Here is a 15,007-nt window from a genome sequence, read left to right on the forward strand (position 1 = left end):
GAAGGGCGGGTCAAAGAGAAGAATATATTAGGTTGGTGTTTTCAAAGAAAAGGGGCATATGATATATAGGCATATCTCACAAAGGAAAGAGAGAAAAAAATGAAGTTTTACACAAGATAGAGAACAAATTCACATGGTACGCATGCTAACTTTTGAATTTGATATGGAATGACCCAAAAAACAAATATGGGAATCTTTTGGGTCAAAGTAACAATATGTATCATCGACTTGAATATGATTATACCCGCATAATATTATTAAGGATATTGACACTTATATACAACTTTTAAGGATATATCAACCATTTTAATTAAGACACACAGCTTCATAGCCGTACTTTGCATAATATTGAAGGGCAGTAATTTCATTGAAAGGGAATTACTAGTATTTGATATTTATGAGTTAGAAGTTTGCCCAATTTGTCCATTCTACATAGAAATAGAAAAAAAGGAAAGACCTTACAACTTAAAAAAAACAAGATCGTACGTATATATTACCAAATAATCCACATTACATAAAACCCCCCAAAACAAAGGAAATTACATTTTCCTCCAGAAGAAAAATGAAAACAGAAAAAAGAAAAGCCACTAGCACTCAAGTTAATAAAGTCGTCTTAAATTACAAGAAAATAAAAGGATAAATTAAAAGTTGAGGGGTAGGGAAAAAGTGGTTGCGACAGCCAAATAATTTGTACACACTTCATATAGGTATTTTTAGTTTTTCTTAACTTCCTTACATAAATAGTAGTCATATATCCTACTCAAGCCTTATGTGGAGGGCATTGATAACACTTAGTGAAGAGTCCAAAAGTGTTAATTTGATGTACAAAATTGACCATGCTTGCCCACCCTCCAAATCCAAAACCAACAATGAAGACCCATACCACAACAAATATGTTGGTACAATACAAGCCAACCCACCTTCCTAAGAATGACGGTGGTTGCTCCACGGCATTCTATCAAAAAAGAAAAGTGTGTCACATTAATTGAGAGCGAGAAAGTAATAATAATAATAATAATAATAATAATAATAATAATAATAATAATAATAATAATAATAATAATAATAATAATAATGAAAGATAAAGCTTTTTTTTAGGTACCTCTCTAGCTGATGGGGAAGCAAAAGTAAGCATGTGTGCTAAGGCAGGAATAATGTAGACTGTGAAGCTAACAAGTAGAGATCCAACAGAGGAGTTGATAGGCCCAAAGAAGGGGAAAATAATTGCCAAGAACCATATTGGAATAACCACTGGGAGTCTTGCCATTGCTCTTTTAAACAAACTCTTTGTCTCATGAACTCTAATGAACTTCTCCCATACAAAGTACAATGGGGTACATGCAAATCCAAATGTAATAAACTGCTCGCACCCCAAAAAAATTCTTAGTCAACAATCAGTTTTTTATATAAATATTTCCTTTAATTTGGCCTCAGCTGGTATTTATGCCCTTCAAATTTTGGGTGTGCACTTAATTATCATAAAGTTGAATAAATAGACACACATGTCACGTCTTACATGTCAAATCGCATGAGATGCGAGTATATAGAATGCGTATGTCTACTTATTCAACTTTATAATAGTTTAAGTGTCTAAGTGTGCACACCTAAAATTGAAGGACATAGATATCAATTGATGTCAAGTTAAAAAGCAAGTTTATGTATTATGGCAAATAAAGAAGTTAGTAGTGACCTGATGAATAAGCATGAGAATGACAGCAGAGTCTCTAAACTTAGTCTTTGGTAGCAAAGCCAAAGCATTGGAGTGGGAGAGAAGTGCATCTCCAAAAGCCCAATACACTGCACTTGCTGATGGCAGTGTTAGTGTTAACACATATATTGTTGCTATCAAATATATCGTCTTGAACTTTTGTGGCTTCCACATTGCATGCATTATTTCCCTACATTCACACCACATACATACACAAAATTATTAAGCCAGGTAAAACCGATTCAGAATTTAAATTTAATGAGTTTAATATTTTTATGTGCGACTTATAATTGATTATACTTTTACAATTAAGAGTTCAGGTGTATTTGGTATGAAAGAAAATGTTTTTAAATTTTCCAATGCTTGATTGGTCAAAATGTTTGAAAAATATTCTAAGAAAATAAGTTTTTAAAATGATGAAAATAACTTTTCTAATGATAGTAAAAAAAAACAGGTTGTAGAAGTAACATTTTCAAGTTTATTGGCTCCTCCCCACCCACCTAATCCTTCAACCCACTACACCCCTTTGACCATTTCACCTCCGCTACCCCCGAACCTCATTTTCATTTCATCCCGCTTCATAGTGTTTTGCTAGATAACATATATATAAATGTTTTTGGGATAATATTTTTTTGCTTATCAACCAAACACTAAAGAATAAATAAGAAATCTACTTATTTTTTAAAAAATTATTTTTGTGAAAAATACTTTCCTAAAAATCATTTTTCATCAAAAATATTTTCCTTCGCACCATTGATTCTTCACTTAAATAGTTATATTTATTACTATATATAAAAAGTAGGCACGGGTTTTCAGGAAGCATGTTCCTACTAGTGGAAAATGGATATTATTATAACTTATAAGCATGTGTTATGTCTCCTGCTGAGACAAAACAAAAGAGAGTATCTAGAGTACTACAGATATATGTAGATAATAATTAAAATATTTATCCACTTGTGAATTTGCTAAACATATTAAATACTCACACTGTGACAGCATGACCACCAAAGGTATAAAGAATGTTTGTAGCCCCAGTGAAGTAGAGAACCATTGTGGTTGGTCCTGAGTGCTTCACTCCCTCAACCTTTGACATGTCACAATCAATAAAATAATAATTAGAACAAAAGAAAGTACTTACCAAATGGGAAGTCTAATATTTAAAGTTAAATCAAGCCAAAACTAAACTTTACTACTTCTCAAAAAATTTTATTTAAAAGAAACCATTATAAAACTTTATTCCGACTTAAATCCAGTCTCTTGGTATTTATTTTTTCAAAACGGGATGTAATATTCACAGCTAGAGAAAAACAATTACCAACGGGCAAATTTTATAGCGTAAACATGAAAATCCATCCCCATTGGCCCTTATCTTATTAAGCGACATATTTTTAAAAAATATTAGTAACTATAAGCAATTTAACAACGACGTTTTTTTTTTTTGCTAATTCCAATAATTCTCATAGTATTTTTGAAAAATTAATATATCTAAAAGCCATGTATCTTTTTTCTAAAAATAATTCTAAAAAAGAATGCACTTCTTATTTAATGGTCAAAATTTTTCCTGCAGACCCTCAAATAGGATATAAGAGGTATGACCTTTTTTCATTTAATAAAGTACTCCCTTCCTTTTTTTACTTGTCACGTTTTAGTTTTTGATTTTGAGAGTACGTGAGTTTTGACCAATATTTTAAGATAATTTTTTATCTTATTACTCTGAGAAAGATTGCGACTTATAATATTTTTTCGTATAGTTTTCAAACATCTTAATGTAAAATGTTGAATTAACCTAGCTAATTCAATTTAATTCCAAAGATCTATTAAATTGATTCTTATTAAGTGAAACGTGACAAGTAAAAGTAAACGGATGGAGTATAAAAAAAGGAAAAACATTCATTAATAATTCACCTGTCCATTGAGAAGAGAAGCAATGGTAAGATACCATGCAGTGTAAGTTGTCATAAGAAGCCCTACAAATGACCAAATTCTGTAATTGTGGAATGAAGGAATGAACACTGTTGTGGCACAACAAGCTCCAAAGATATAAGTCCAAGTTCTCTTATCAAGATTGTCATTAATATAATATATGTTACTGCAACAAACAAACAAAAGAATATATATTTAATAAGAATGTTTAAGGAGTAGTATTTATTTTCTTCAATTTTATTATTTAGGTACTATTAATCTAAAATCACGGGTACCAATCTTGCATTGATCAATTCATAATATTATTTCAAATCTTGTTAATATATTACTAATTAATTAAAAAAAAATGATTACCTTGCACATGCAATTAGCTGAATGACTGATCCAAATAGAAGAAAAGTGCAGTTAAAAAAGAGGCCAATGTTTCTCCAATGCTTTCCTAGTAGTCCATCAAGAACTTCAAACCACTGCAAATTTCAGATATTCAAAATAAATAATAATGAGGAATTAGGACAATAGTAAATCTAAAGAAAGAAATAATTTCTTCATCGATATAAATTTGAATTAATCGGATCAGAAAAAGGAAATGACCTGAATGACGTGGTTTCTGAAGTCAACTTTTTCTCTTTCTTTTCTAGTTCTATACTCAACGTAGAGCACACTTATAAGATAAGCAGTCCAGCTTCCCATCAAACCATAGAAGAGTTGAAATATAATTCCAGACAACATTCCAAGTTGTGAAAATGAATATGGTAATGTAAGTAACACTTGAGCAACCTAATATCATACAAAACTAAATATTAGAAAAATTAAGAAATTCACATCATCTCTAATTTTCTCTAGTAATAAATATATGAAAAATTAAATTAACCCCTTCACAAATTTCCTACAAATTAAAGATTTTCGATTTTGTAAAATTTTCCAAATTAAGATCAACATTTTTAACTTGGACCGTAAATTAAATATGTAAAAACCACTCAATTTTCAATAAATATCAACTTTAACCCATCACTACTAGAAAAAAGTGAAATTAGCGACGGTTAAATTCAGTAGCTGAAAAATCTGCCCCTAATTCATTTAGGTATAGATTAGCGACAGATTATCAAAACATTATGTTAGCTACACGAGTTATTTAGTGATGATAGCTAATAATTTCTTCTTCTTTTTTTGTAGTGCATAATTTCAAATACCAAGAACCTGAAAGATTCAACTCGTTAAGTTCAAATCTTAAATCCGACATATTAAAATATAAAATTAGAAAAAGGAAAAGAAATAAGGAACCTGGTTAGAAGAACAACTAAACCATGCATCATAAACAGATCCACCATGCCAGAAAAAATTGGATAATTTGTTTCTCACAGAATTATTGGAATTGGCTTCTTCTCCTTCTCTCTCCATTTCCAAGTAATTACCAGCAATAACTGTCTCAACTTTCTCAGAAGCCATAATGTCTAATTAATTAACTCTAGAATGAGAGTTTTTGAACTAAACAAGAAGAAGAATGGAATGAGATTTGCCCAAGTGATTAATTATGTAGGTATAAATAGAAAGGAGCAAGGTGATATTTTTTCTCTTTTTTTTTTTAAAACATTAAAATCCCTTTATTTATACTAGTTGTTTATTCATTTTGGTTACCCGTGAATTAACGGCCGGGCACAGCTAGAAGCCTCGATACGAGTTTAGTCGACTTTAATAATTTTTGCTCAAATAGTATATTTGTGTTAAAAGATTCATTAAATATGTATATATAAATATTATTAAGTTTATAATCTTATACTTGTGAACACTTGGAGTAGTTGTTTTAGAATCAAAACCAATAAAATTAAAATTTCTACTTTACTTTTGCGTGAATGGACCTAACAAAGATGACTTTACTATGGGTCTCCTATATTAGGCCAACTATATATGGATTGAGATTGAACAATGTTATATTTCAATGCATCTTAGCTGAAAAAGAAATAAAGATAACGAAAAGGGAAAAAGCAAAAGAAGAAAAATATGCACGGACTTTTTTCTTCTCTTTTTTGAGATCATGATGGAAGTAAATGTGAATTTGTAAAAGAAGAATTAGTTAGAATTCGATCATTGCCACTTTTTTGTTCTTTTTATTAATAGTCACTTCGTGTATTTTGTATTTATTGATCCAATAAATTCAGATTTACTCTGTTAACTCATAAAAGGAAAAATGGTCATTATCATGTCCTTTTTTATTTTACAATTAAAATTCAAAATTTTTAATTAAGTGTAAAAAAAATTTCATTTCTCTCACTATATCTACGTAACTATACGTTTTTCTAACTTCATTACAATGCAGGTTCTTGTGTATCTTAAGGATCGTTTGGTAGGGTGTATAACAATAATTCATCCATTTAAAAAAAATGACATATTTTTTTTTTTAGTCTGTTTCAAAAAGAATAACTCATTTTTTTGGCAATACTTTAATTTCAGTTTTTCACATGCCATATTTAAGGCCACAAAATTAAAGGACGTTATGGTACATTTGACTTGATTTTAATTTAGGGCCACAAAATTGAAAAGTCTTTTATATTTTCTTAAACTCCGTGTCAAGTTAAATTAGGTCGTTCTTTTTGAAACATAGAGAGTACTAAATAAAGTGTATATTAGTTATGTTTGCATTATGTAGAGATTATTTCTTATGCATTATTTGGTTTGGTGTATTAAAATAGCATGAATTGCATAATGTTTTTTAAAAAATATTTATTTACAAAGATACCCTCCACAAATATGGTGGAAAAGATGTAAAAAAGATCTTGAAGGGCAATTAGATCGTTAACCATGTTAATGCATGCATTAGAACCCATTGTATTACTTAATGCATAGAAATTCATGATATTAGCATAATATGCACATCAATTTACAATAATAATACATAATTAATGCGCTGAAAAAATGTATCAAACAAGATATTACTGATACACAAAGCTAATGGGTGCATCATTTCTTCTAACCACTCTGTCAAATGACTCCCTAATTACATATCACATATCTCACCGCCCCTTTTGTTCATGTAAGTTTTTTCTTAGAAAAATGTAGTCGTTGATTGTGGGTTGGAAAAGGTTTAATGTGGGTTAATCTCAAAGAGCTCACTAGTGATGAGGATGCTTTTAACGGAAAAATAGTGAATTTTTAGTGGTGGATTTCAATTTTGAATGAGAGATTCTTAATAATTAACGCAATAATTCAGTTTATGTATCATCTGACACCTTAATTACAACATTAAACATCTTAATGACATGGATTTTATACACCAAGCAATATACCACTTAAATAACATATGATGAAGACCACAGAAGAATGGGTCTCATGGCACTCAACGAAAGAAACATAAAAGATAATATATTTTTCTTTTAGCGATAATTAAATTAATGTCATTTTATTTAAAATTGTTAAAAATTTTAACGATATTTATATAAAGTGCTATTATAAACACCCAAATTTATTGTTGCCACTAAGTATAATATATCGATAATTATATTATTATTGTAAAATCTTTTATTTTTGTAGTGTTGTGTGACTTATATTGGATTCTAAATTATATCTTTTCCAATGCGTTAGCTATTGGTACACAATTAATCTTTCTCATCTTATCAACAAATATATGGAGTGAGTGGTAACTACTCATTTATCCTTAAATCTTATTTTAAAAATTTAGTTAAGCTCTAATACAAATAACGAATACCTAGTGAAAAAATTTTAAGAAAAAAAAACCTTCCTCATCTTCATCTCAAATCATCATAGCCATCAATTCTTCCATCCAGACAACTATATATATATATATATATATATATATATATATATATATATATATATATAAGGACCCTTTTAAATTTTTGAAGAGGGAATTTTGACTTTTTGCAAAAGAAAAAAAGTTAGTATAAAAGAACAAAGAGAAAAAATTGGATTTGAAAAGGAAAAAAGAAGGGACACATGAAATCAAAGCAAGATCATTTGGCAGAGGAACTGAGTTTGCTGAAAAGAGAACGACATAAATTAATCAAATAAAAGAATATATCACAAAAAATAAATTAGTAATTCTTGTACATTAATACTACATAAATAAATAATAAAATTTTACAATAAAATTAAAATAAATGATGATAAGCATAATAATATAAACAATGGGAGAAGTTAGTATTGTGAAACTAAGGCATGCCTAAACAACATGCCAACACACGTAATGCAATACATTAAACTACCATCCTTAGTTTCTAAAAAAATTGATCTCATCCAAAGAAACTTTATCTAAGAATCGACAAGCGTAAAAAAGAAGCTACACATGATCGATTGGTCCACAGTTGCAAACAACAAAGGGGCTGAGGGCCTAGAAGTGCAGGAAACTGCGAAGAAAAATAATGTTCTCCTCACTAAATTAGTTTGGAGAACCTACAACTATAACACCTCCCCCTGGGCATCTTTATTAATCAATAAACAGAGTCCCAAAAAAATGAACACATCATATACTACTCAAAGAAGCAGCCAAGTACCACATGGAGGAACATCAACAAAGGCTGGAAAACATGTATTAAGGGTCTAAAATGGACAATAGGAAATGGACACCAAACATCCCTATGGTATGATAAATGGCTCAATACTAATAAAACACTAAGGGAACTTATCAAAGGATCATAAACAGAAACGGACCACAACATGAGGGTAGGAGACATTCTTACACCAATAGGTACTTGGTCATTAGAAAAGATTTCCTTTGTACTAACCTATCATATTAAAAGTGTGATACTAAGTACCTATATTCCATCCAACCCTGCTTCCGTAGAAAAGATATACTGGAATCCCAGCCCAAAAGATGTCTTGACAACTAATTCAGTGTACAAATTCCTTAATCACAATGGAGAAGATCTCCAAACCAAACAGAATTCCTTCCATTGGATATGGAAATTAAAATGTCCTAATAAGATTAGGTACTTCTTATGGCTAGGCAAACACATATATAGGCTACCTACATGCTCATATCTCTAACGAATAGGTATCAATGTAGACAAATCATATTACTACTGCCACGAGCCTGAAACTATAAAGCACATCTTCTTATATTGCCCTAATGTAAAACGTTATTGGGACGACTTAGGTCTTAGTAAAATCACAATAACATCTCGCCTGGAAATGACAATGATTGGCTCGAATCTCTCAAAAATTTCGATCATAGAATAAATAAATCCCTCCATTGGAATCAAGCGTTTCCTTTCTATCTCTGGCATATCTGACTAACTAGAAACAATAACTATCATAACCGGAAAAAAATCTCTCTCAACACCAAATCAGCTTACAATTTCGCTATGGAATTTATCTACTTAACTAACCAATACACAACCCCCATTACTAACTCACTTACACACGTGTATTGAAGAAAGCCCACCGCAAAATATAAGCTGAATACGAATGGCGCTTTGGACGCGAAAATAGAAAAAGGAGGTCTTGGAGGGATAGTTAGATACAAAGACAGAAATTGGGTAGTAGGATTTATGTGTAATGTATAAAATCTACCATCTTTCTAGCTGAACTAGAAGCCCTAATCAAGGGTCTCAAGCTGGTGGCATTTCGTAATTTAACCCCAATAGAAATTTTCATAGACAACACATCATTCGATACCTTCAAACTGACCACCCATCTTACTCAAACATTTTGTCTGATTGCAGGGAACTAATCTTGCAACACGGGAGCCCTCCAATCCAGCATAATAATCGGGATGAAAATCAAGTGGCAGACATCCTAACAAAAGTGGGTGCAAAGCTAACTGAAGTCAACAAGTTTTTGATATATGAAGTTCTACCATTGTTTGTTGTATCAAAGTTGAAAGCAGACAAAGCTGGAACTCTTTTTGTTAAAACATAAAATGTAACTCTAATACTAGTAACATTTCTCATCCCTCCCCCAAGCATATTAGCAGTAGCAAAGCTCTACCAATATCCTGTAATGAAGCATATTAATCAATCTTAATATATTATGATCTTTCAATATCAAAAAAAAAAAAACTTCAGGAGGTCTTTAAATTATCCTTTAATATTTTCTTGAAAAAAAAAACATTTTGATAAGTGTAAAAAGGCATATAACTCCCCTTTTTCCCTCCCTCAATAGAAGGTAACACGAGATTTTAACAAATTATTTCTCTATTATTTTTATCAAATACCTCCTCCTTATTATAAATGTTAGTTCTCGGTAGGGATGATAATGAAGCAAAATAAATTGAAATTTAACTTGAAAATTATTAATTTATTCTCAGGGGTTTAATTATTAAAGGATCTTTCTCTTCTTAAAATTATATAGTGTGAATATAATAAAATAGTTTATTTTTTTAGGGTAAAATAATTGCTTTAGGTTGTCGATTTGAATTTCATACAGAACATTTTTGCATCTTTTTTGATCTTCCTTTAAATTTTTTTAGCTCCACTACCCTTCTTATTTTCCTTTTGCTAAACCAAGCTTATTATTTCTTTTTTTTGGTATCAGAGCTCTATCTGTTCGATTTATATGACATATTTTTTTTAGTCAATTTCAAAATGAATGACATATTTTCTTATTTGATAAATATTTAATAACACTATCAACATTTTATCCTTGTTGGGTCTTACTTATTTGACAAAAAGTCCACAAAAATATATTCTTTCTATTTAAAAATTTATTTATTTTTAAGGCTAATTTTAGAACATCACAAAGTCTTTCATATTTTTAAATTTCATGTGCAATCAAACTACCATGTGCAATCAAGTTACCTCACATGAATGAATTGGGAAAAATAGAGTATATGGTATTCAAGGAATATAAGTTAGGAAAAATTACTTGGGTAAACACTTTTTAATAAGTAATTATTGATTTTAACGATACTTTTTATTTATTATCATCTATAACAATATATAGCAATATTATGATAAATATATTATGTATTAAAAGTGAATTATGCATACAATATAAATGTATTATAAGTGTTTTAAAATATATTATGCATGTTTGGTAAGAAATTGACAGAATGTATTTTAAATGTATCAAAGTGTGTGATAAATGTATAATCCATAATAAAACCTGTATTATATGTGTTTTATCAATTAATCTTAGTAATATGTACTCCCTCAGTCCCATATTAGATGGGCACGTTACATTTTACACGGTAATTAAGAAATCATTAATAAATTATTTAATTTTACTATTTTGCGCTTTGCTCATATTAATTAGCCTATTGAAAAAGGAAGTTTTTGGATCTTCAAAATTGGTTTAAACTTCCAAAGCATATTAATTATAGGGGTAAAATGAGAAAACAAATTAATTCCATCTTAATTAGTAAGTGATCAAATAATATGAGACAAATATTTTTAGTAAGATGTCCATCTAATATGAGATGGGGGAGTATTAAAACTCTATTATAAATGTATTATAAGTGTCAAATAAAAAAAAGTTATTACCATAAATGGTAAATATTTTCTTAATATAGTATATCTATGTAAGTTCCCTATAAAGTTATTTTCCATTTATCCTTCTTTGATTTATTGGAAAAGGGCCTAAAATGCCTTGAACTATTGAAAATGGTTTAAAAATGCCCCACGTTCATCTATTGGGTCTAAAATGCCATTGACATCCATCTTTAGATCCAAAAATGATCTTTTCTTTAACGAAAAAGGGCTTGAGGACATTTTTGTACCATTTTCAATAGTTCGAGGATATTTTAGACCCTTTTTTGTAATTAAAATTTTGTTAAATAAATTTTGATATATAATTAATTTTAAATAATTAAATTATAACCAATATATGGCTGCCACGTGTTTAAAAAAATTATTCAGATAATTTAATTAAAATTCTGTTAAATAAATTTTGATTTATAATTAATTTTAAATAATTAAATTGTAACCAATAGATGACCGCTACGTGTTTAAAAAAATTATTTAATTAAAATTATGGTAAAGAAAAGGTCACTTTTGGACCTAAAGGTGGATGTTAAGGGCATTAATATTGAGAATTTTATATGATAATCATCCACCTTTAGTTCCAAAAATGACTTTTTCTTTAACATAGTTTTAATTAAATAATTTGAACAATTTTTTCAAACACATGCGGCCATCTATTGGTTATAATTTAATTATAAATCAAAATTTCTTTAACATAATTTTAATTAAATAATTTGAATAACTTTTTTAAACACATGGCGACCATCTATTGGTTACAATTTAATTATAAATCAAAATTTATTTAACAAAATTTTAATTAAATAATTTGAATAATTTTTTTAAACACGTGGCGGTTATCTACTTGTTACAATTTAATTATTTAAAATTAATTATAAATCAAAATTTATTTAACAAAATTTTAATTAAATAATTTGAATAATTTTTTTAAACACGTGAGGCCATCTATTGGTTACAATTTTATTATTTAAAATTAACTATAAATTAAATTTATTTAACATAATTTTAATTACGAAAAAGGGCCTAAAGTGCCCTCGAACTATTGAAAATGATACAAAAATGCCCCTCATGCCGTTTTTTATTAAATAAAAGATTATTTTTAGACCTAAAGGTGAATGTCAAGAATATTTTAGGCCCAATAGATGAATGATGAACCTTTTTGTACCATTTTTAATAGTTCGAAGGCATTTTAGGCCCTTTTCTGTTGTTCTATTTGTGGGCCAAGTGGTAAAGTATGGGCCTAAGCTCTCATGATCGCAAGAGCGGGCTGACCCACCCAAAGCAGTCTCTTTTTCAAGAAGCCCATTTTTATATTGATTGATCATGCATGAAAATACACTGCCACATTCCACTTTTTTCTTAATGTCAAAAAGGGAAAAAGAGAGAGAACTAATTTCATCCTTCCATTACAAGAAGGGACGTTATTCATGGGGTTATGCTTTCTTTAATTGTTTTAAAATATCATAATTGAAAGTGAAATAATTAGGAAACCAGAAAAAAAAAGTGGACAAATATATTGACTTGGAAGATGAAATTAGCATAAATGGCCGTTGTAGTTATTAGCACTTGCTTGTGGTCCTGGAGATGGACCATATGTATAGCGGAAGCTTTAATACACTAAATCAAACTATTTTTTTGTATGTATCATCGTTGATTGATTGATCGATCATGAATATTCACTAGCACTTTATTCGATAAATTTCATCAATTTTGATCAACAGACGTATCTTCTTTGGTTCTTCATGAGTTTATTTACTCTCTCAAATTTGAGTTACCTCCTTCTAATGAGTAGTGCTAATTGCATGTATTAAGTGAATACTTTTTAATTAATAGAAATAGTTTTGGGATACTTTAATTTCTTCTTGTACTAAGAAATTATAGTTAGAAAATTTGTAATAGTATAAATGAAACTATGTTTACACTGCACGTATTTAGAGACTTAGTTACTATAAAGGTAACCCTTTTCAGTTTGACAAATTCATCATAGTAATTTTTGGTAAAATTATTACCCATATTTAATTATGAATTAATTATTATTGTTGGAGAGATAGGGTGGGTGGGTGGGTGGGGGTTAATTATATTATTTTTAATATTGGAAAGGGGAAGGTTATATTAAGCAAAGAATGGAGTGCATCATTGCATTGAGGAGTGGGATTAGTGCTTAAAATGATTAATGCCACACGTGTGACAACTGGCTTAAGAAAAAGATCAAAGGGGCTTTGGATGCGTTACTACTTTTGGCTCCCTAAATGATGTTAACCTAATCATGCTCACGGGGTGCAATGAGCAGTCATTAGTTCTAATGGAATCTCTTTTGTAATAGTTAGCACAAGGAGTTTAAAGCAGAATTTATTTTTATTTTTGACTCAATGTCATTGTGAAAGGAGGAGAAATTATATTATGTGTCACCTATGCCAAATCATACTTTTTTTTTTTTTGGGGTAGGACTGCCGAATCATACTTGAATGAGGCACTTCTTTGCTAAACAAGTGGAGAAATTAAAATTTTGTTTGTTTGAAATAGTAATTTTGATTTAAAATATTAGTAGTTGGTAGTTAGTAGGGGTGTACATGGACCGGGTTGGTTCAGATTTTTTACAAACTAAACCAAACCATTTGTGTCGGGTTATTAAATCTATAAACCAAACCAAACCAATAAAAGTCGGGTTTTTCGATATCAATTTTTCTCGGGTTTTTCGGGTTTTTTGTTTTTTTGGGGTTTTTTTGGGTTTCTCGGGTTTTTCATAGTATCTAATAAAAAGCACAGAGCAGTACTTCTTAAAAAGAGTTCTAGTACAAAATATCAACATATAAGATGGAGGCAGAACACTGTTTGAAGTTTTAACTTTATAATATAACTTTATAAGATGAGCTTTTTTTTGTATATTATTTAGATGAGCTTCTCAAATTCAAATCTAAATGTAAGAAAGAAAACAAAGATTATGAAAAAAATTTAAAAAATATTTATAAATTACATTTTAATAAATATTTTTATGTATAACATAATTTAAAAGTAGTATATCTATAATCGGGTTGGTTTGGGTTCGGTTTGACTTTTTTTAGTTAAAACCAAATCAACCCTATAATGGTCGGGTTTTTTTCCAAACACCAAACCAAGTCAAACCAAACCACTAGTCAGGTTTTTTTCCGGTTTGGTTCGGTTTGTCGGTTTGGTACGGTTTATCGGTTTGCCCTGTACAGCCCTAGTATTTAGTATCTCGTGCTAGTAGTTATTTTTGTTAGTGCAATCCTTGAGTGTTGTTGCCGTTTCTTTTATCAAGGGAATCATTTGAACTGTCAATTTTTATTTTAGTAGTAGAATAATGACCTTTATCGACGTTGGTAGATTGATGATGATAGTCGAGAGAGAAAATTAGTCTTTAAAATTTTAGAAGAAATCAAACGCACTTCAAATACTAGGTGCTTAATCTAGATCGTTAAGAATATAGTTAGGTGACTCTTAAAAATATTGTGCATAAAAGGTAGATAGATCTTATTGGAAACACTCAAGGCTCTAGAATTGACTCTAAATGAATAAGATTTGGCTTATAATATAAATCAATTAGATTGCTAGGGGGAGAGTTTTCACGACCCCAACTCATCGTGGCTGGCACCCACTCTAACTCTCTAGTGGGAGAACCATTCTAAATAGCCCAACAATAATAATTGCAGGTATACACAACTTAAAAATGCAGAAGCAGGTTTAAACCAAAGATAAATGTTGAGTCCCCATAAACTCAGAAACCAACTAGTTATAAACTCAAAATGTGAGGAAGTGAACACACCCTAAGAACTGAAAGTCATCGTACCAAAACTCTAAAAACTAATAAGTCTAGAACAGGAGTACAACTCCAAATAGAAACCAGTAACAAGTAACCATTGTCTGAACATCTAAGTCCTGGAAAAGAAAAAGACTAGAAATAACGATAGAGTCCACGACAGCCTGA

The 15,007-nt window shown here is 29.7% G+C and overlaps 1 protein-coding gene across 1 annotated transcript; it reads right to left on the reverse strand.

Annotated features, from left to right (window-relative positions):
- Positions 1-465: 465 nt before the first annotated feature.
- LOC129904357 (auxin transporter-like protein 3) lies at positions 466-5,294 on the reverse strand. Its single transcript, XM_055979922.1, has 8 exons — positions 4,913-5,294; positions 4,223-4,408; positions 3,986-4,098; positions 3,614-3,797; positions 2,695-2,792; positions 1,691-1,898; positions 1,103-1,360; positions 466-955 (listed from the first exon to the last, which is right to left on the reverse strand). Exons 1-8 carry the CDS (start codon positions 5,075-5,077, stop codon positions 761-763), a joined length of 1,407 nt encoding a protein of 468 aa, XP_055835897.1. The 5' UTR covers positions 5,078-5,294; the 3' UTR covers positions 466-760.
- Between the last annotated feature and the right edge of the window lie 9,713 nt (positions 5,295-15,007).

Source organism: Solanum dulcamara, chromosome 9 (genome assembly GCF_947179165.1).
Source record: "Solanum dulcamara chromosome 9, daSolDulc1.2, whole genome shotgun sequence".
NCBI classification, from domain to species: domain Eukaryota; kingdom Viridiplantae; phylum Streptophyta; class Magnoliopsida; order Solanales; family Solanaceae; genus Solanum; species Solanum dulcamara.